Consider the following 23,797-nt stretch of genomic DNA (forward strand, 5'->3'; position numbering starts at 1 on the left):
GGAGAGGATGGTTAAGAAAAATCGAAATACAAACAGGGCTGGAGAAAAGGTTAACTTGGGTGAAATTTGTGGAGAGTTGGGGAAACACGCATGGGTTCTACAGTAGTCAGTTTTTCATGCTCAAACCTCGGCCTCAAGGTGTGTCCCTGTGGCTAGAGCATCGGGATCACCGGGGAGCTGGATGCAGATTCGGGGCGCAGGCTCTGAGCGTCTGCGCTGGAGGAAGTTGCCAGGTGGTGCTAATGCTACAGCTTGAGACGCCCTGACCCGGCCTGGGTGTCCATTAGAATCACCTGGGAGAGCTTAACATGCACGTGCCCTGGCCCCGCTTGTCACGGGAGGGGCATCCCTGAAGCAGAGGTAGAATGTGAAGTTCCCGGGTGATGCTAATGTTCACTGCCCTTCCCAGCTCCCTCAGAAGCCCTGTGAACCTGCGGCAGGAACCCGCCCGGGACACGTGGGGAACTTACAGAGGACGGCCCATGGCCCCGGGCTGACCCCAGACATGACCCCTGTCCCAAGGCCCCTCGGGACTGTGAGGAGGGGAGGGGGGAAGAGATTTGGAAATGAGGTGTTATTCCAAAGGAGAGCTGCCAGACAGAATACGGGAGGCCCAGTATTAAAATTAGATTTTTAAATAAACAAGGAACCCTTTTTTTATTACTGTCTTCAGCATCACATGCGGCATATTTATTGTAGAAAGTATCTGTTGTTGATCTGAAATTCACCTCTGCTTGGGCATCCTGTATTTTAGTTGCTAATCCTGTCAAATCAGAATATAAAGGAGCAGCTCAATCTGCTTCCCCTTGGGAAAGGCAGAATCACCCCTTTGTGACTTCCCAGGAAAATCTCAGTTTCCCGGTTCCCTTGTTTTAAGCTGCCAGAGTTATATTTCTGTCTATGAAAAAACAACAACAAATGGTCTCACTCCCTCTTGTCTCAGCCAATCAACTACCTCTAATTAGATTGATTGCTCATAAATCAATCATTGCACTGAAGGGATGGAGAGAGCCTAGAGCAGCACACGCGTGCTTTAGGATGTGCCCTGCCCTCCAGGGCCTACATATTATTATGTTTCAACGACCCAGAGGAACAAAAAACTAATTAACTGCCCAAAACATGGTCAGACATGAAACATCATTATGTAGGAAACCATCTATGTAAACTGTGTTACAAGTTTCAATTCTGTTTGGCAGCCAAAGTCAATATTGCAGTTTTATTCACGAAACTGAAAATAATTACAGCCGGGAGCGCCACCTTGTGGAAACAATGATTACTACCGGACAAGATCCCCTGCTGCTCCCCCAGCTTTGGGCGTGGTGTCCCCTGTGCAGGAGGGAATGGGTTCCACAGTTGCCTGTCAGCATTTTCTTTTTAAATCTTGATGTTCCAGGACAGTTCAGAGAGCCTGAGCTCAAAATAACCGCCAGGGCCTGTGGGGCATTCCTTATGCCTCCCCTGGAGCCAGACTGAGCCATCGCTCACTGCAGGCAGCCCCTGGAAACACCTCTTTTCCTGCATGATCCCATGCCTGATCCCAGGGATGCTCCAGCAGCCAAAGGCACTTGGAAGCCAAAGGCACTTGGAAGAAAACTTGTATTTTCTTTGCTTCTCAAAGCATCACAGCAAGCATGGGGCACGAGAGGTGGGACTACAGTACACAGGGTGGAAAGCTGTGACTTTATTCTAACTAGCGGTCCCCTACATCAGTGGTTCTCAGACCCGTGCCTGCGTCTGCACCACCTCCGGGGCTGGCTGGGGAGGCCCAAATGGACATTCCAACAATGTGGGGGGGGGGGGTGTAGATCGCTCACCAGCTGTGGGCCTGGCTTCTGGCAGAGCAGTGCTCCCCCTGTGGGAGTGCACTGACACCAGGGGGCAGCTCCTGCATTGAGCGTCTGCCTCCTGGTGGTCAGTGCGCATCATAGCGACCAGTTGTTCAGCCGATTTGCATATTAGCCTTTTATTATATAGGATTACTGTTCCAACATTTTCTTAGCCCTGAGGCTGGCCACAGTTTTTAGGAGCTGGTGGAGGTGGCGAAGGAAGCAGGCTTCCTTGAGATGAATGTGGAAGGCCAGGGGACTGCAGGCTGAGCCAAGGCTGAGCCTGGGCCCGCTGGTACCCACAGCACCACGTGGATTTTGTCCACATGGGACCCCAACCCACCCAGGAGTGAGGCAGGTGGGACAGCCCCTTGGCCCAGGGACCGGCCTCTAGGCAAAGGTTTTCTCTGCACCTGCGTGGCTCAGGTGCTAATGCGTTTCTACTCTGCTTGTGTGTGAGGGACAGACAGACAGAAAGGGGTGTGTGGCCCAGAGCTGAGAGCAGAGGGAGAAGGAAAGGAGGTCCTGTCGGGCTGCATGGGAGAGGCACCCCCTCTGTGTGCGCCTGGGGACGAGGGGGCTGGAGGCCTGTGTTCTGAGACCTCCGGCCTGGCCCCAGGGCCTCGCTGACAATCCTGTGTGGTTGCGGGGGAGGAGGGTAGAGGAAGAGCTGTAATAGAAGAATCTCTCTGAAATGTAAAATGAGTGAAGGTTGTGCTGCCGTAGAGGAGATAGACTCGGTGCCTGTCCACCTCACTTACAGCCAGTGGCGTGAAGGTAGCAGGAGGTAAATGTGTGTTTGTGGGACAGAAGCAGGTCTCCTTTCTCTACCGTGGGCTGCCTCCCACCCGCGATTCCTTCTGAGAACCCAGCTGTCCACCACGTGTAGAGGTCACACTGCAGACAGTGTAGTGAAATCACCTTACATGCCTGTGCATCCCTGTAGAAATCAGGCACACTTCTACAGATACTCATATGTATGCGACTCTCTGGAGCCGGATTGAAAGTGTATGTACATCCACATGCCATGTTTTATGGGCAGTTTCACCACCAGCACACGCCAAAGAAAGGTAAATGCGCTCACTCCAGGCCCAGACGTGCTGGCTTGGCTGAGGCACCGGGAGACCTCCCCTCTCAGATTGACTGAGGAAACAGAGAAGTGGGGAAAGTATGAAATAGAAACCATCCTTAATGGTGCAGAGAGTCATTCATCTTCATATATGTAAGAGCTCAAACAGGCCGGCTAACCACATGTTCGTTGAAGTCATAGGGCTTATTTCTAGAAAGCTCCATTTGCTCTAGTGAAGAACTAAAAACAATTTACAATTACTGATCTGTTGTAGGGGAGTGGGTGCTTCTAAAATGCTGGAAAACAGACCCTTTTCTCAGAAATAGGCACTGTTTCCATGGCAACTTTATGCTACGCATTTCCCCAGTACGTTTTGTTGTTGCTGTTGTTTTGTAATAAAAATAAGTTTGGGGTTAGTTTTTATCTAAATCACATTAGCTGAGTCCCAATTAATGAAATAATATGACAGTTGCAAAGTCATTATCAACGGTTTTACAAATACCAGCCTTTCCTCGTCTCCATGACAACAGGCAATGATGGAGATGCACAGAGGAAATACACCCTCAGGAAACAGACAGCGAATATTCCACAAATATTAGGTTAAGTACTAGGCCAAGCACTGTATATGCCTTCATTGACTTACAGCAAACCTGTCAGGAGAGACTGATATCACCCCCATTTCCAGGCGCCCCGGCTTACAGTTACTTAAAGATGCAGCACCTGCCCCACGCCGCAGGCCGGTCCTCTCTCTGCTGGGTCAGGAGAGAGTTTAGGTGAAGCTCAAGCTTTGAGGAGACAGAGGCGTTCTAGCATGTTGGCATCCTACGATCACCAGACCAATTCCCAGCCTGGGCGAAGGTTCCTGGCAGAAGCTTGGTCTGTCTTCAGATCCAGTTGCTGGCGTCAGACTCGCTCCAGAACTCACATGGGCCTGAAAACCAGGGCCATCGGGGTGATAGAAACCCCCAACTCATCTCACTCATACTCCAAGGCATGCACATGTGAGAGAGAGAGAACCTAACTTGTTCTCTTTATTTGTTAAATTGGCCAAGTTCTATGTCTAATAAGAGTAGCCTTATTTGCAAGAGACTTTCCTAATTTGGCCATAAGAACCAAATATTCATGGCCTTTGACCCAGTTCTGGGAATGTAGCCCAAATGCAGGCACACAATGGCCCATCACAGTGTTACTCCCAATAGTGGATGGCATACGGGAAACATCTAAGATGCCAAACACTGTGCAGAGTGGAGGGGTGGGGGGTAGCACGACTCGGTGAATTTCCACAGTGGGGGAGATGCCAGTTAAACAAGTTCTTCCTCACATGGTGAAGCGTTAGGAGAACTAACTAGCAGAGTGATCTGGATCCCAGGTCAAAAAGCAGAGTGTGCCTCAGCCTCATTCATTCATTCATTCATTCAACAGATGCGTATTTCGTATCACAGGGTGGGGGAGACGCAGGTTCAGTGTGAGTGTGTGAAGCACACTTATTTTTATATTTTTTTGTATTGCTGTTTATTATTTTCCATATGTACCCCTGCAAACATGCGTTTGCCCACCCCGTATGCTGTGCTAGGTTCTGGAGAGCCGAGCCTTGAATCCTAAGCTAACATTGCCTTGCCAGCCCGGGGCTCACCTGAAGAACTGCCTATCTTTACAGGCTGCTGTGTAGCAGTCACTGGGTCAGGAAGGCATGGACCCTGGGCTGGGTCCTGAAGGACTTACCAGTCGAAAGTTGGGCTGACCCAGTGCATGCAGAGGGCAAGGAGGAGAGCGAGCTCCAGGTAGAGGAGCGACATGTGCACAGGCCCAGTGTACAGAGCACATCAGATAGGCAGCCCAAAGAAATTCCGGGAGCAGGGCAGGGGAGAGGGAAGTGATGGTATCTGGAGTGAACACCCAGGACTTTAGGTCAAGGGTGGGGAACGTCCGGCCCGCGGGCCATGTAGGCCCCACAAAATCATTGGGTCTGGCCCTGCCAAGGCATTAGGGGGTGCGTTAATTAAATGTTTGACCAAATGTAGCAGGCTGAATTTTAAGTTGATAATTTTGTATGGCCTGTGAATGAGGTTATAACTATGCAAATGGCCCGGGCAGAGAAAAGGTTCCCCACCCCTGCTCTAGATCAAGGGTTGGAAAACTTTCTCTGCTAAGGACGGGTTTATTTTCTCTGGACATATTTCTTTGGCTATTGCAATAGAACGAGATTTCATGGGTAAACTGTTTCCATTCTTGGCTAACAAATGAGCGACTTTGAAACTTATTTACTCATTGCATTTTTTATTTTTACAAAGAAATTATGCTTCGGTGAGATACTCCTTTTTAAACATTCTGAACTTAGGGCCTTGCTCTCCCGTGAGTTGGGAACATTGTGATGAAGGCCGAGTTTGGTAACAGGTTTAGCCGCGGCCGCCAACCCATGGTCCGCAGAACACTGTTGGTCTGTGAGGTCCGGAAGGTTACGACCGCTGGTTTAGAGTGTTTCTCCTCACGCAGCTGTGATGTCATTGTGTGATAACGCCCAGGCTTTGCCCTCTCAATTTGATAATGTGATAATCCACCCAGCACTGTACCTCAAAAGTGTAGCATCCAGAGTCTACTTTTTCCTTCTTGTTTTGACACTAGTAATAAAAAAAATAAAGCAGAATGTTATGATATAGGATATGCCTGGTACTCAAAGCACCGTCGACCGAAGAGGTGGCCCTGTGATTGGCAGTGTGCAGAGTAGCAATATAGAGCAAGAAAGCTGTCCCAGCTACTCAACCCTGGAGTCATGGAGTGAATGAACAAGGCTACGTTTCAATCAAACTTTATGGGCAGTGAAACTTGAATTTTATAAAATTTTCACCTGTCAAGAAGTATTATTATAATTATTATTATTATTATTTGCTTCTTCTAAACTGTTTAAAAATGTACACATGCCCTGGCCGGTAGCTCAGTTGGTTAGAGCATCATTCTGATGCGCCAAGGTTGTGGGTTCGATCCCTGGTCAGGGCACATACAAGAAGCAAGCAATGAATGCATCAATAAGTGGAACAACAAATCAATGTTTCTCTCTGTGTGTCTCCCCCTTCCTCTCTCTCCAAATTAATAAATAAAAAAATTAAATTAAAACGTCAACACTGTTGTTGACCTGTGGGCCATCTGGAGGTGGGTGGCAGGCTGCCCTGCGCCCACGGCCGTCAACCTGCTTCGCCTCACGGTGAGGGACAGGCCTCGCTGCCTTTCAGAAGGCCCGCCCCCTGGGTGCACAGGAGCGATTGCCTGCAGAGCCAGGGCAAGCGCTGGAAACGCCAGCCACGCGAGTAGTCTAATGTCATGCGTCTCCTTGCAGGATGGCACCCGAGTCGTGGGGACATGCGGCGGTTACTGTGGGAAATGCACTCCGTCCTCGGGCACTGGCCTGGAGGTTCAGATTTTATAGTTAAGGTAAGTCAGTTCTGTCTGTCTGTCTGTCTGTCTGTCTATCTGTCTATCTACTTACCTCATTCTTTCCGCAGCCTGATGAGTAACAAATGTGGCCAGGCCCGTTGCCCCCAGTCGGGGGACTGTCCTGCCTTTTCCTCCCCTGCTCATCTGCCCTCCACCCTGGGGTCTGAGGCTTCCTGCGTCAGCTTTGGCTGCAGAGCCGGTTAAATGCTGCTACTGGGCTCCGTCTCAGCAGGTCCTGCCTCAGTGGGTCTCTGGTAGATGCAGGAATCTGTATTGTTAGGACAAAGAATTCTGGTGTCGGTGACTCAACTTTGCGAATGCTTCCTGGAGTGTTGTAATAATAATACTTAGGGTGTTCACTGCGCCCTGACTGTGTGCCCGGCACCACGCTCAGCACTTTGCAGGCATCATTTCATGGAATCCTCACAAGAAAGCCACACGTGGGGCTGTGACCCTCGTTTCACAGATGGGAGCCGCGGCCCACACAGTAGGCAGTTGGCCTGTGGGCACAGTGAGTCCCCTTGGCAGAGCCCGGGCGTGTCCTCCCAGAGCCCCTGCCCTCCTGACTGCACTGTGGCACACACTTGGGGTGCAATTGGGAGCTTGTTAAACATGCAGAACCCCAGGCCTCCCCTTAGGCCCGTGAAACCAGAATCTGCATCCCTAGGAGAGTCGTGCTTGCTGAAGCTTGGCAATCCCTGGTCTAACCACAGTATGCCGACAACTGCCTTCTCTGCCGGGAAGAGGGCGGATTGGTCCCGCTTTTTCTTGCCCCAGTGCCCTCAGCCACAAGGGAAGAACTCAACCCACTCATATGACCTCCCACTAATTGCCGTCCAGTTTCCAGCAGCCCATGATCCTGGGAAGCTCTTAGGAGAACCTAGTTGTCACTTATAAAGCAGTATTTCAAGGTTCAATTAAACATCTAAATTCAAAATTATGGTCTCAAGTTAGGATTATTTCCTTTGCAAGAGGCAAAAGACCAAAAGGAAACTTACTGTCTTAAATAACTCAGCCATTCAAGCAGTGGGCTGGCTTCAGGCATGGCTGGATCCAGAGGCTCAAACGGAGTCATCCGGACTCGTTCTCTCTCCATCAGTCAGCAGTGCTTGTCTCTTAAACGGCTTCATTCTCAGGCGGGTCATCTCCCCCCACCATGGCCCCCGGCAGCTCTCGGCTCACACCACCCTCACAGCTCATGGTCCCAAGTAAATGCTCATCTCCAGCATCCATTCTGCACAGGAACTCTGGCTCTGGTCGGGTCACATGGCCACTTCTGAACCAATCACAATGTCCAGGAAATGGAGATCATGTACCCACCTAGAGTCGGGTGATTGACAGCTTCATTTGGAAGAGACATAGTTCCCAACGCACAAGGGGTTTGTTATCAGAAATGGGGAGATGGGATGAAGGCAGCAAAGTCAGCAAGTATCCACTAGAGATCCCCATTATATGTGTATTTATATATTTTACATATGGTAAATAAATGTTTGCGTGTGTTTTACATAATATTTACATGTACATATACGAAAAAGCCTGGAAGGAAATATACCAGTATGAGAAGAACGTTATCTCGGGTGGGAATTTCTAGCTAGTGACTTGTTATTCTTTATGCTCCCCTGAAATCTACAGGTTTCTTATAGCAAACATCCTTTACTTGTAAAATCTAAGAGAACAACGTGTGATTGTTCATTCTACATGAAAAAATGTATGCATTGCCTACGCTTGACTTGTGACCTTTGAGACAGAAGATTGACCTTTCTTGGTGGCTCATCTGTTTCCAGGTGCCCTGAAGAGGAAGCCGTGATGGATGGATGAAGGATAGTAATGCAATACCTCCACCTAAAATCTGGGCGTGTGTATGTGTGTGCGCGTGCGTGTGTGTGTGTGTGTGTGTGTGTGTGGACTTGTATGCTTGTGTGTGTGTGTACATATACATATGCATATATAAACCTATATACACACACACATCTCCGGATATGGGTGTGTATATTTGTGGAATGTCCTAATGATGTAAAGTTTAATATTTATGTTTGAAATTATTTATTGTGATGTAATATTTTTGTACGTAAAATGATTCTATTATGACTGCCTTTTGCAATATTTTGTTCCTTGCAGTCAGACCACTGCATTTTACGTACTCTACATTATATGTAGTATTATGACAAAAGTGATCCTTCATTATCACGGTACACTATTGTTTACTTTCTATATGTAAATCTTTTTATTGCTCATTTTTTTAAAAAATTGTAATTTGTTTTTTAAAACAATCTAGCTATCATCAAGGTGCTACAGCAGTATTTGCCATTTCTATGAAAGCATCATTAGCCCGTAAGGAATTTAGTGGTCACAGATTGTACCAGCTATGAATTACGTTAAGTATCTATTCAGTTTCACGTGAACTCTGGGAACAAAATTGCTGCCTTGGTGCTACTATTGTATTATTTAAGTGATCTTCAGACTCAGAAATGTAAACACATTTAATAAGGGAGGAACCGAAGGACATTGTCCAATGGACGGAACCAGTTGGCTAGAATGAGACCAGCTGTTTACCCCTGTTTTCGGACATGTCTTTCTTGGAAGAGAGTTGTACTCTGTTCTTTTTATTGTTGTTGTTATTAATATGTTTTGCTTCAGTTCATGGTGCCTCAGTCCCTCCGTGTGAAACGGAGGGCCCCACAAGTAGTGTCATTCCAGGGACCTTGAGAAAGAGAGGTCCTCTCAGCATTTTGCTAAGACTTTCTGAAATGACGTCCAAGTTTACCAGTTGCGAGATGAGGATGCATACATAGGACGGCTGGCCTTCAGCACCGCCAGAGTACCCGGAAGTTCAGAGCCAGGTGCTTAGTCATTGCCTTTTGCATGAAAACATTGGCGACATGCCTTCTCCTCCGGCCGTGAGCCCGAGACCCTGCCAGTGTCCGTGGCTGCTGCAGCGATCGTCATTTGTGACAAGACATGAACTGTGGAGTACCAGGTTCCCCGTCTTTCTGATCGTCCATCACCCCACTCTGCTACATCTTTCCAAAAGGAAGTGCCAAAGCCATGGTCCTCCTGCCTTCCAACCTGACCGGAGGGAAGTCATTGCCAACACCCACTGGCAGACCCTGCCACTTCCACAAACCAAAGAGATGAAGAAAAGCCTGGCAGTGTTCTCCAAGCCCCGGAACTCCAGAGCGCGCCAGGAGAGGGTATACTCAGTGTATGAATATGTGCTGTTCTCCACTGTTAACACATTGCAAAAATATACTATGAATAAATACCATGACCACGACCAAGCAGTTGTGTTCCACGTGGTTTCTGGACTCTCGTTCAAGTGGGAATGAAAATGTCTCTAGTTTTTAAGATTGCCAGATTGAGAAGAAATGCAGTTCCTAATCTCAGCAATTACAGTTGCTATTTTAGAGACAGATAAGGGATGGGGACTGTCCCCAAGTCTGTCTTTTTATCACTCAAATCAGTGGAAGTGATTCTTCCAAATATCAGAGGTATAAACCTCTTATCTGTGTGACAGAGAACAAATGAACTAATGGCCCAGATTTAAGTGGGATTGGGAGCTTACCTGTCCATTTTTTTAACAGTAAGTTCTACACTACAGACTAATGGTGTCTATAGAAATGAGAGCTTTCCAAAGAAGTCTAATAGCAAGTGGACATTCACCATATACCAGGCCCTTTATTGAATTGTGTTAGCTCATTCCCACGACTACCCAGGAGAACAGTTAATAAATTTTCGTCATTACATCGAGAAGGAGACAGAGTCTTCGAGATGCAAATAGGCCCTCAGTCACAGACGGCGAATAAGGGGCAGTCCCTGAAGAGCCCTGACTGAATGAGTCAGTCACAAGGCCACTTCTGGAGCCCTCACATTGTCCAGTGGAGGCGGGGACCACGTGCCCATTGGGATCATGTGTCCAGTGATTGACAGCTTCAGTTGGGACAGGGACAGTTCCCAGAACAGAAGAGTTTTGTTATCAGAAAAGGGCAAATGGTATGAAGACAGGCAAAAGCAGCAGGTGTCCACTCTAGATTCCAATTGTGTGTGTTTTATGCACACACATGTGCATGTTGTGAGCATTTGTATGCACGCACACACGTGCAAGTGTAAAGTCTCCCAAGTCCCATAGCTCACACCACAGTCCAGTCCCATCCCCGTCATTCACCAGCATCATCTGAACCTTGCTTCTCGTCCCTCCCCTGACATCTGCTGACGGCATGATCTCGAGCCTTGGTTTCTTCACCTGTGAAATGAGGCTGTTGATAGTCCTCCCCGCTGCCCTGCAGGACTGGGTGTTTGCTGAAGCCCCTCTGAGCCAGGAGCAGCCCTCAGAATGGGCCTGATCGGCAAGGTTAAGCTGACAGCAGAGAAGGCATGGGTTTGGGGCCAGTTAGAAGCGGTGTTCAGCTGCTAATCACAGAGCCTGCCTGCAGCGGCTTACATGCTGGAAGGTGTGTTTCACGGATGTGTCAATTAAACCTGGAGAGAGGCAACCTGGGGTGTGGCAGTTCCACAAAATCATCAGGGATGGAGTTTCATTCTCTGTGTACTTCTCAATTTTACACATTTCAGTGTGGCTGCTAGAGCTCCAGCAGTCGCTCCCAAATCCCAGGCAATAAGGAAAAAGGAACGGTGGGTGTGTAAGAGGTGGCCTGGTCCCAGACCTCTGTCCTTCTTTGTAAGAGGATTTCCAGAAACCTCACCCACAGATTCTGGTTGTACCTGTCAGCCGGGATTGCGCCCTCTGGCTGCACCTGGGCTGCGGGGCACGGGGAAATAGGGCAGTTGCACAGAGAGCACTGTCACTGCAGGAAACGAGGAGTCTGTTCCTAGGAAAGAAGGCACATGGGTTGGAAAGAGGCAAATAGAAGTCTCTGCACCAGGGCCAGGTACAGAGACTGAGGAGTGAAGGTTTGGAAGCAGTTATCAAAGTAAGAAGAGATCACGGAGCCTGGGCTAGAGCTGTGGCCATTGCAATGCTCAATAATTACAGTGATGTCGGTGGTAGAATGAACAAGCACTGACTGGTTAGGTGCAGGGTGGGCTGTGGGAGAGAAGGCGCTGACTGGCATGAGGACAAGATGAGGTTCCCCTTTGCTTCCAGATAGAAACAGGGTGATGGGAAGGTGACTGGGTGGGTGAATGGACAGATACAATCTGCTGAAATCCATTAATCTTACATTTTTATGTCACTGCGCACATTAAATACCGTCTTTCTATTTTACTCATTTATTCATCGATCCAAAGAATATTCATTGCATCTCTGCTAATTTCCAAGCTCTGTTCTGGACACTGGAGGTTCAGCAGTGTATCAGGGTACAGACCAAGAGGCTGTCCTTTAGGGCTGCCATGTCAAAATGCCACAGATTGGGTGGCTTGGGTTACAGAAATATATTTCCTCATAGGCTAGAAGTGCAGGATCAAGGTGCTACTAGGGCTGGTTTCTGGTGAGGCTCCTCTTCCTCCTTTGTAGACAGCCCTCTTCTTGTTCTTGCTGTGTCCCCACATGGGCTTTCCCCAGTGTGGAGAGAGAGAGAGGGGGAGGGAGAGAGAGAGAGAGATCTGGTCTCTTCCTCTTATAAGGACCCCCATCCTTTTTGATTAGGGCTCCACCCTTATGACCTCGTTTGACCTTGATGACCCTCTTAGAAGCCCTAGCTCCAAATACAGTCACGTTAGGAGTTAGGGCTCCAACATATAAAGTTTGGAAGACAATGCATTTTATAACAGAGGCTATGCCAAAGAGACCCCAAAATAAGATGGGCATTTATTCCTCTTCCGTTGGCTGTGCAGAGATGGGCAGGCGGGGGCCTGGTGGGTGGCTCTGTCTGCATGGCATCAAAAACTCAGGCTCCTCCTGTTTTGTGGCTTGGCCATTCTCTGAGGCATCATCCTCACAAGGCTCATCCTCACCATGTCTGTCTCTAACCTGCAGGAAGGTGACAACCATTTTAAGGCAAGACCTGGAAGTTAAAGAAGAACTTTTATTCACAACTTATTGGCAATTGCCTAGATGCATAGCTTCATGTAGCTGCAAGAGAGGCTGGGAAGTGTACTCTCTAGTTGGCAATGCACACCCAGCTACTGCCCAGTGGGGCTCTGTGACTAACAGGAAGGAAGGGAGATTGGACAGCTGCATCTGCCACAGCAGTGAACAAAACCTACAGAAATCTCTGCCTTTTGGAGCTTCCATTTTAGTGGTGACAGACAAGAGAAAAATAAGCAAGTAAAACACTGCGATTCTTTTCTTGAAATAAATCTGACCGTGTTTCCCACCATGGCCGCTCCTATCCCATGGCGACATGTCCTGTCACTGCCTGAGCACCAGTGCCTTGCATTCCCAGAGCATCCACACATGCTGTTCCTCCCTCTGCTCTAGCGAACTGATTTTCCTTCGTCTGCAGATGGATACAAAAATCATGAACAGTGAGCAAAACCTAACGTGGCAGGTGGAGAGAAGCACTAGAGCAGCAGTTCTCAACCTGTGGGTCGCGACCCCTTTGGAGGTCGAAGGACCCTTTCACAGGGGTCGCCTAAGACCATGGGAAAACACATATATAATTACATATTGTTTCTCCACCGCAGTGGCCCTGGGAAACTCTCCCTGTCACCAACAGGTGGCAGCAGAGGTCCGGCTCTGTCATTTCAGTCTGGAGTGGGCCACTGCACTGTTAGCCTGCAGGGTTTTGCTGCTAGCCTTTTTTTAAGGTTTTTTACTGTGGTAAATACACGTAACAAAATTTAACATCTTAACTGTTTTTGAAGTGCACAGCTCAGTGGCATTACGGACATTCACATTGTTGTGCAACCATCACTACCATCCATCCCCAGATGGTGGGACCTCTTTCCTCTTACAAAACAGAAATTGTGTCCTAAACATCCCCCACCCCCCCCGCCCCCCCCCCGCGCCCGCCTCCTGGCAGCTGCCACTCTACTTTGTGTCTGTAAGTGTGATTGCTTTAGGCACTTCCTGTAAGTGGAATCATACACTATTTGCCTTATTTCCCTGAGCATAACATCCATGTTGTAGCATGGCTCAGAATTCCCTTTAAGAAAATATTTTTCAATTACCATTGACATACAATATTATATTAGTTTCAGGTGTGCAACCCCATGATTAGACATTATGTAACTTACAAAGTGATCACCCTGATCATTCTGGTGCCCATCTGACACCACACATAGTTATTACAATGTTATTGGCTATATTCCCCGTGCTGTATTTTACATCCCTGTGACTATTTTCATAACTGGTAATTTGTATTTCTTAATTCCTTCACCTTTTCCACCCAGCCCCCAACCCCCTCCCATCTGGAGACGATCAGTTTGTTCTCTGTATCTGATTTTTCTGCTTATTTCAGAGGTGATTTTGCAAGGACATTTTGAGGTCCTAGGCCCTGAGAAGATTATGTTATTTCCCTCAAACACATACCTCAAAATTAAAAATAAGTCCAGACCGTGAATTTAGGGTGTGTTTTTTCATGAAGACTATTTTTTAAATATCAAATATCAATTTCCTCCAAAAACCTGAAGACCATCTTTGCTGCAGCCAGAGCACAGGTTTCCTCGGCTCAGTAGGTGACCAGCTAGTTAATTTTACATGATTAATCCCAACGATACCCAATAAGGACTCTGAGCCGCGAGTTTGACATGCTGGCCTTACAGGCTATTGATAGGTGTGTCCGTGTGGTTGAGGATGGTGTTTGTACATAAAAAAGACAACTAATATTCAATTTATTACATTTCCAAGTACAAAAACCTACTTCTTAAAAGAACTTCAGAGTTCAGCTTACAAATCCTATTATTTTACTTATCAGCCTAGTGTTTAGCAATAACTTTTTGAAAAACTTCTGAATGCTGTTTGCTCCATTCATGACTTAGACAATTAAAAGCATTCTAATATTTTATACAGTATTTATACATTTCATGAATTTTATTCCTGTCATACGTCCTTCAATTATCTAACTGATGAAAGTCTTTTCTAGCTATTTAATCTTTATAAATACAAAAATATAAATATTATATGAATCAGTAGACTTAAGGTTCTTTTAAATATTTCAAAGTGGAAAATTAATTTAGTATGGTTTTAACTTAAAACACATTTTAAATTGGCATTATAAACTACCACTCTAACAGCTCGAATGTTTAAAATTGTGTCTATTGTATAAACTACTAGCTATCAAGTTTTCACATGTTCCTTAGCACACAAATGTTCATACGGGGGTTCTGATTCCCTTAAGCATTTTTAGATCTTAGCTCTTGCTCTTGGCATGACTAAGAGTCGTGTGCTCACTCAGCGCTGTAGACTCAGGTAAAGCTGACTCAGCAGGCCGGTCAGGTAAAGCATGAGAGCAGCAGATCACCAGGGTGGTTCTTCTCACTCCAGCTCTGCACTCACTCATTTCCTATTGCTCTGCAACAAATGACCTCAACCCAAATGTTACGTTTCAGTTCTGGTGCCCAGCCCTCTAAAATGGACCAGCGAGCGGGCTGTGTTCCCTCTGGAGCAGTGGTTCTCAATCTTCCTAATGCCGCGACCCTTTAATACAGTTCCTCATGTTGTGGTGACCCCCAACCATAAAATTATTTTCGTTGCTACTTCATCACTGTAATTTTGCTACTGTTATGAATCGTAATGTAAATATCTGATATGCAGGATGTATTTTCATTGTTACAAATTGAACATAATTAAAGCATAGTGATTAATCACAAAAACAATATGTAATTATATATGTGTTTTCCAATGGTCTTAGGCGACCCCTGTGAAAGAGTCATTCAACCCCCAAAGGGGTCGCGACCCACAGGTTGAGAACCACTGCTCTGGAGGCTCCAGGGCAGAATCTGCCTCCTCACCATTTCCAGCTTCCGGAGGCCGCCTGCATTCCCTGGCTTGTTGCCCCCTCCTCCATCTTCGAAGCCAGCAGGGTAGCATCTTCAAATCTCTACCTCCCTCTCTGACCTCTGCTTCCATCATCATGTCACCTTTTCCTGAGTTTGACTCACTTGCCTCCTTCTTCTAAGAACCTGTGTGATTGCATAGGGCCCACCAGATGGCCCAGGATCACCTCCTTGTATTAAGAGCCTTAACTTAATCACATCTGCAAATGCCCTGTGGAATGCCAGGTAGCACCCTCATAGGTTTGGAGATTGGGATGTGGACATCTCTGGGAGGTCATTCTGTCTACTATACCTTTTCCACACATTTAAGAACCAGAGATATTGGCCAGATGCTGATATGATTGTCCAAATCCCTAATAGGCCACATTGGCCTTTAGGTCAATGATCTTTAACTTCAAAAGAAGGACGTTCCATAGCCCATGTTCCTGGATTAAAATGCCACATATTACCTGACCCCCCTCCCCTGCACCACCACCCCCCCCCCCTGCATCTCAAAGTCTATAACAGGTAGACTTCTTGATTGAATTTTTCATGTTGTTCTTATATATAAACATCGTCCTGTCTTGGTCCAAAGACTTAACAAGAACTCTGTTTTTAGATATACTTCCTAGGACATGGGATTCTTATGGTGCTAGAGTGGTGGTCTGGGATCACTCTTGTCTCTGTCCCGCTTCAAGGCTTATGGGGCCTCTCTTAGCTCATGATAGTCTTTTAGGACATGAGCCACTGTTAAGTACAGAAACTTTCTTAGATAGACTTAGTAAGGTGCTTTCTTTGTCTTTCTTGATAAGCCAGGATACTTCTTCACTGCTTCATGCTCAGCCTCACGGGGGCTGAACAGAGCCACATCTGGGAGCCTCTGAGCCCAGCACTGCCAGGGCCAAGGAAGGAGACTCAGGGGGTTCCTGTGTGGTCCCTGGACATACCCCAAGCTTCCTCAGTCAGTGGCTGCAGGGATGGGGCCTGAGAATCTGCCTTTGACAGGCTTCCCAAGTGACCTATGCACAAAGGGAGCCCCACCTTTCTGAGGCTACTTCTTCCCACTCGGCAGGGAGTCTCTGGACAGTGGCAGCTCCCCTCACCTCGCCACTGCAGCACTTAGCGTTTGCCCAGGGTGTGCGGTCAGTACCCACAGGCTCTGCAACAAGATGGAATGGCTTGTCTTCATCCCCCCACTCCCTGGCTGTGTAACCTTGGCCATGACTCTTAACGCCTGGCTTCACCTTCCTTTTCAGTGACATGAGGGATGATAATGACACCCATGGCATGTGGTTGCTGTGAGGATCCAACATGCTATTACATTTAGAACACTGCATGTAGTGAGTGCTCGGTATCTCTCAGCTATTAGAAAATACACATAATGCACGAGTAAATGCATGATCATGCATGCTTCGATTTTGGAAGGGATGTTGTGGGGAAGGTATGAAGGTATTGGCCCAACTTTTACTTCGACTCCATGTCCTAGAGGTGAGAAAACTAGGGTTTGTGTAAGATTCCTCCTCAGATTCCATCTGCTCACAAAATACTGCAATTCTTTCTCTTTCCCAAAATGTGGATCAAGGATTATGTCATGACTAGAAGGGACCTGAAAGGGTATACTAATATAGGTCAATAATAATAATAACTTCATCACCAGAATAATTAAATTGTATTTACTGACCATTTTATTATGTGTAATGGTTAATTCTGTGTGTCAACTTGGCCAGGCCAGGGTGCCCAGGTTGACCAAACACTAGTCTAGATGGTTTTAGTCAAACACTAGTCTAGAGGTAGTTGTGAAGGTGTTTCCTAGGTGTGATGAACATTTTAATCAGTAGGCTGTGAGTAAAGCAGATTACCCTCCACACTGTGGGTGGGCCTCATCCAATCAGTTGAAGTCCTTAAGGGGAAAGACTCCGTCCTCTGAGGAAGAGGGAATTCTGCCTCCAGATGCCTTCAGACTGCACCATCCACTCTTCCTGGGCCCCAGTCTGCAGCCTGCCCTGCACCTTTTAGACTTGCCAGCCTCCACGGTTGTGTGAGCCATAAAGTGAGTCTCTTCCTTAAATAAATCTTTCCAGATGGTTAGATAAATGGTATATTATTACATATTCTATATCTACATATAATATAGTAAATTCTATATACCTATACCTAGGTCTATATCTATACCTATATCTATACCTATATCTATATCTATACCTATATCTCTATATCTATACCTAGCTCTATATCTATACCTAGCTCTATATCTATATCTATATCTATATCTATACCTAGTTCTATATCTATACCTAGCTCTATATCTATATCTATATCTATATCTATATCTATATACCTATACCTATACCTATCTCTATATCTCTATATCTATATCTATATATCTGCATCTATATCTATATCTCTATATCTATACCTAGCTCTATATCTATACCTAGCTCTATATCTATACTAGTATATCCATATCTATACCTATACCTATACCTATACCTATACCTATACCTATACCTATACCTATACCTATATCTATAGCTATACATCTATCTAAAGATAGAAAACTTCTACGGTTCTGTTTCTCTGGAGAACCCTGACTAGTGCACTGTGTGAAAGACCAGAGCCACTCCGAAGGGTACCATTCGCTTGGAGCCCTAAATACTTTGCACGTGTCCCCTCATGACAGCTGTTGAGGAGCCACTATTTTTATTCCATTTTAAAGATGAGGAGACTGAGGGTTAAGAGAGCCTGACAGCCTGACTCCCAAACCCAGAGTCTTCACCACTCAGTGTAGGTGAGATGTAGGTGAGCAGCTGCGCCCGGAATATCAGATCATTGAAAGGGCAATGCCGAAGCTAAAGCCAATATCTCCTCACACCCGACACGCTGACGGGCCACACCAGGAGCTTCCACACAGAAAGAGGAGGAATGAGAACCTGTCGCCCCTGAGCGAGCCGAGGAAGACAGAATCGCAGGCCCCTTCCCAGGGGTTGCTCACCTACATTCCGACTGGCAGCTGAGTCCCAGCCCCTGGGAGGCAGGATGAGGTCGTGTCCATTGGTTAGACTTCCCTCCCATCCCGTTTCTCTGTGGCCCCAGAAGCGTTCAGAACGCCTTCCTCAGTGTCCTGAGCAGCCAGCCAGCCATGCTCCCACCAGGAAAGCAAGGGCCAGAGGCGCTGGACTCACTGGCACCCCCTTGATCTTGGGCCTGAAATAGAAACTTTTTGTGGGAGGAACGAGCCAAGCCCTTCGCACAACAGCTGCCCTTCGCAGAGAGACCTTAAGAAGCCCAGTGTTGTCTGAAGGGAGTTTGTTTTCCATCTCCCCCAGGAATCAGCCCTCTTAGGAAACAGTGGTAAAAGCAGCTGCTTGGCCAGTTTGGGCTAACCCAGGGGTTGGCAAATCCATGCTTCTTGTGCAATTTACAAAATGTTTTCTTTGTAGTTGTCCTTGAAGCCCCAGTGGGACTAATGGCTTTAACCACCAGCCACACGTTTCAAAGTGATCTCCACATCGGGAAGCCATTGTCGCTCCGAAGACTTAATTGGTACAGGATGCGAGCCCTTCTGAGAGGCCGCTTCTGGCCAGGCCGAGGGGCTGGTTCTCAGCACCGTTCCCACGTCTGCCTCCTGGGGCGTGTGAATCACCTGTGGCTCCGTTTTCTAGGCAGTAGGAGTTTCCTTGGCAATGAAACAGCATTTTAATCAGAGGTGGCTTTGCGGTCACAGAGACCCAGTGCTCAGTGTTGGCATAATCTCAGGGAAGGACACAGAATCGGTCTTTGCAAGTGCGCGGTGGTTGCGGGTGGGTTTCTAAAACCTGCACAGGTGGCTTCCTTCCCTGGAACCCAGCTCCTCGTTTGTAAATCGGAGTCCACACAGCATGTGTCTCCTAAGGAAGTTCAAGGATGACATGGCCCGATGTGCGCAGGGCTCGGGCCCAGACCGGCCCACAGTGAATGAAGTGAACGTCCATCATCCCTCCCTCCCTCCCTCCCTCCCTCCCTCGATTCATGTCATCACCATCATCATCCTTCCCACCGTCCACATCCTTAAGTCAGATTATCTTTTTAGAGCCGCCATGAACCCAGAAGATATAAAGAAGAAAAACCACACCCCATCTGGTTTGGCTCAGTGGATAGAGGGTCGTCCTAAGGACTGAGGGGTCCCAGGTTCGATTCTGGTCAAGGGCACATGCCCAGGTTACTGGCTCGATCCCCAGTAGGGGGCATGCAGGAGACAGCCAATCAATGATTCTCTCTCATCATTGATGTTTCTATCTCTCTCTCCCTTCCTCTCTGAAATCAATAAAAATATATTTTTTTAAAAAGAAAAATCACTAATTTAATCACATAAAAGTAAAAAAATTATATATGAACAAATAAACAAGAAAACCATATACAGGGTCTAAAGATAAACCAGGAGAAAACTATTTGCCAGATTAAGGCATTATTTCATTAACAAATATGAACGACCTGTTAAAGAAATAAGTGCTTACTGAAAAAAATTTAAAACAAAATAAAGAATGAAGAAAGAAAAAAAGAATAAGAATAAAAGGAAAACTTAGAAAGAAAAATGGTGAAAAGGCACAAACAGGTCGTTTTTAGAAAATTTAAAATAAATGACAAGCAAATGAGATTGCCCAATTTATTTCATAATCAATAATATATAAATTAAAACATCAATGAGAATCTTTTTCATTTGTCAAATGAAGAAAAAGTGACACTATTCAATATTTACAGAAGTATTCTCCCCTGCACTGCTTTCTTTTTGTTTGTTGTTGTTGTTAATCCTATTTTTCCTTTGATTTTTACAGAGAGTGGAAGGGAGGGGGGAAGAGAGAGAGAAACATGAATGTGAGAGAGACACATCAATTGGTTGCCTCCTGCATGGGGGATTGAACCTGCAACCCAGGTACATGCTCTTAACCAGGAATTGAGCCTGCGTCTACTGAGCCACAGAGGCCAGGGCTCCCCCTGCAATGCTTTTAAGCCATGTTGATAGGAGTATAAATTGGTGACTTTCAGAAGGACATTTCAGTATTTCTCTAAGCTAAGAGTGTACCTTATGAATACTTTCCTGCCCCAGCAGGCATTGCTCAGTAGTTAGAGCGCCAGCCAGTGAACCCAAGGGTCAAGGGTTTGATTCTGGTCAAGGGCACGTACCTGGTTGGGATACATGCCATGCAGAGGCAACCAATTGATGTGGCTCTCTCACATCGATGTTTCTCTCTCTATCCTCCCTCCCCCTCCCTCTTCCCTTCCACTCTCCCCTTCTACTCTCTCTAAGACAAAAATCAATGGAAAAAATATCCTCCAGTAAGGCTTAACCAAAGAAAACAGAGAATACTTTCCCAAGGGTATGACAGGACTAATATGTGTGTATTGCCATCTATCTAATAATAGGGTAATATGCAAATTGGTCAGGACGCTGTCACATAATGACCAATCAGCAGGCTGCGTGTGCAGCAGGAGTAGGTGGGCAGGGACTTGCGCTGCCTGGGGACGTGAGGTTCGCATTCCCGACCCCAGCAACGGGCAAATAGCAATATTAAAATATTTCCTCTGATTAATTCCCTTTAATGTGCACAAATTTTGTGCACTGGGCCACTAGTATTATAATAGTAAAAGTCTGGGAAATAACCTAATTGCGCCTTATAATAGATTAGGAAAGTGGATTATGATAAATTTATATAATGGTGTATTATATTATACTAGAGGCCCGGTGCACAAAATTCATGCACAGAGGGAGGGTGGGGGGGGGTCCCTCAGCCCGACCTACACCCTCTCCAATTCGGGAGCCCTCAGGGGATGTGCTACTGATGACATCTTGGGCCCACTCCCCGTGGTTCTCTGCTCTCTGCGGGCCTGCCTGCTCCAAACCACCAGGATGGGCAAGAAGGCCCTGCTGGGTGCTGTCTGCGGGCTGCTTGCCTGCTCGCGGTTTGCCACCACCACTGCCCAGCAGGCCCTGCTGGGTGCTGCCTGCAGCCCCGCTTGCCTGCTGGGCTCACGTTGCTGGGGCGACGCCACCAGCATCCTGCCCAGCCGTTTATCACACACTGAAGCCGTTTTATCTTGTTTTGCTTGTGCATGTCTACATGTGTGTATGGGTTTATTGTCTGACTTTCCAGACTGGATGTAAACTCGTCAAGGTTAGGGACCTTGTCATGGTTGCTTCCCACCGTATCCTCAGAACCCGGAACAGTGTCTGATACTTAGTAGATGCTGGGTCATTTTTTGTTAGCAAATCAAGGAGCCTCAGCAGAATGTTTTCAAGGTGGTTCATGCTCAAATACACCTGCCCGGCGAGAATAAAGGCAGCGCTGGCCCTGCCGGTACTCCCGGGTTTGGGGCTGTCTTGTTGCACTGAGGTGTCTGGAGGGCGTGTATGTCTCACACCACAGACTGTGCTCTTCAGAGCGTCCCGCAGGCCAGCAGCCCGGGTGCTCCTGGGAGTGTGTGGGGACACAGACTCAGCCCCGCCCAGGCCCACTGAATCCAAGCTGCCTCCTCAAGATGCCGGGACTCACTCGTGCACTGAAATTTGAGAGGCCAGGCTCTGAAGCCTGGTCGATTCCATGTCTCCTGCCCACCCTGCTCTCCAGCTACACCCAGCCACCCCCACCGTCAGGCTGTCATGGCCCACCCCAGGAAGCGGCTCCGGTGCCTCCCAAACTATTTACCTAAAGACTTATCTCCCCCGGGCTCCTTCCCTCCGGATTTCCTCCTGTTTGTCCTATGTAAACCATGTTGAATCTTCCCCCAAGGCCCTGCGTGAACTGGGAGGTCTTTACATCTGCAGGTATCTATTGACATATCTTAAGCAAACAACTTTAAATGTTGCCACTGGCGTCCTGGACCCAGCTTTTCCTTTCATCTTGCCTGGTGAGCAGATTGAAGCTAGCATTTATTTTTAAAGCCTGAAGATTCTCAATGTTTCTTTAACGTGGGCTGAAGCCAGGAGGACTGGGTCCGTGCAGGCTGAGTGCACAGTCCGGGCTATCAGTGCACAGTCCGGGCTATCAACCTTGGTGGCGGCGGTGGGCAGTGTTTCACACAAGCGCCATTTGTTTGTTTGTTTGTTTATTCATCCACCCATCTGTCCATCCGTCCGTCCATCCATCCATTTGAAAGGCATAGGAAGATGTTGGCGTGGTATAGAATGAAGAGCGTTTAAGCCCAGCAGAAAAGGAGATGAACTAAGCACAAAACTAGCCTCACAAGGGTGAGCCGTGTAAATGGAGTCACATCCTCCTGGAGGCCAGTGGGGGACTTCATGGAGGAGGCAGCCAGTATAGATGCCCCTGAAGAGCAGACAGCCCAGGAAGGCAGGGCCCGCGCCCTGTCCCAGGACCTGGCCATCTCCCACTGGCCTTTGTCTCGTCAGGGTGTACGAAGAGCTGAGATCCTACGGGGTGGGGAACCTCTCTGCCAAGGGCCGTTTGGATATTTATAACATCATTCTCGGGCCATACAAAATTATCAACTTAAAAATTAGCCTGCTGCAGTTGCTCACACATTTAATTAACTCACTCCTATGCCCTGGCAGGGCCAGACCAAATGATTTTGATGGCCTTATATGGCCCTGGGGCCGGATGTTCCCCACCCCTGATTTAGGACCTAGAGGCAAAAAGTAGTCATCTTCACTCACTGGACATTTTCCTGAGCGCTTAGTATGTGCTGGAACAGCCCTGAGGACGGAGACTGCAACAGTAACATGCAAAATATTATTCTTATGAGGCTTATATTCTGATGAGGGATAAACGTGATAAAGAATGTTTAAAGTCCTCAGTGGTTTAAGGGTATAGAAAATACTATTCTGAAGTGCATCTTGGTTTTAGAAGTTAATGATTAATTTATTAAAAGTCAGATGTTAAAAAAGCAAGGGTTTAAGCTCAACCATACATCTTCCTAAGAGACATTTGAAAAATGTTTGATTGCATTTGCAAACTTAATTAACCTACATTTATAAAGCCTGAGTATTCAGTTTCATTTTTAGTAGCTCATTTGTATTATTGACAGATCTTTCTAGATGCTTAAATAATTTCTATAAAGCTATTAAATTAACAAATATGGTAATCCTTAAAGTGTCTAAAGTGTTCTAAAACTACATATTATAAACTTAGTAAGATTTTAAATTAAAATCCTAAATCCAGATCAGTTATTACTCAATTATGTATTTTGAATGGATGCTCGTTACTCGGCTAAACTGTTCATTCTAACTCACCAAATTCTTATAAACAAAATAAGCAATTTCCTAAGACCAGTTTGAGGAGCCGAGTTGCTTTCAGAGCACATCTGGTTGCCGCCCTTTAAGACACCCCCATAGACGACCGGATGCTTGGGGGGCTCTGCTATTCAGAGAGGCCTCTGCTGGTTAGAATAGGTTTCTGTTCCTGGCAACTGGACACACCCCAATCCCTTCCATCTTTTATCTTGTATTTGTTTTTGCCTGCCTCTCTTCCAGAAAGGATGTAAAGCTCCTAAGACTGAGAGTAAACAACAGGCCACAAAAGCTAAAAGTGGACAAAAGTCCCCTCGCTGGGCCCTCTGCCTGGGTCTGAGCCCGGCTCCCGCTCCGGCTCCGGCCGGGGAACCGGAG

At 46.9% G+C, this 23,797-nt stretch overlaps 1 protein-coding gene across 1 annotated transcript in view; it reads left to right on the plus strand.

Moving 5' to 3' along the window:
• The window catches only part of ADAMTS9 (ADAM metallopeptidase with thrombospondin type 1 motif 9), a 162,070-nt gene extending 152,477 nt beyond the window's left edge, over window positions 1-9,593 (plus strand). Inside the window, 2 exon segments of the mRNA XM_023754048.1 lie at window positions 6,227-6,321; window positions 7,957-9,593. Of these exon segments, the coding sequence (XP_023609816.1) occupies window positions 6,227-6,316 (90 nt within the window). The 3' untranslated portion in view covers window positions 6,317-6,321; window positions 7,957-9,593.
• Window positions 9,594-23,797: the final 14,204 nt, after the last annotated feature.

Source organism: Myotis lucifugus, unplaced genomic scaffold, assembly GCF_000147115.1.
Source record: "Myotis lucifugus unplaced genomic scaffold, Myoluc2.0 scaffold_55, whole genome shotgun sequence".
In the NCBI taxonomy this organism is placed as follows: Eukaryota; Metazoa; Chordata; class Mammalia; order Chiroptera; family Vespertilionidae; genus Myotis; species Myotis lucifugus.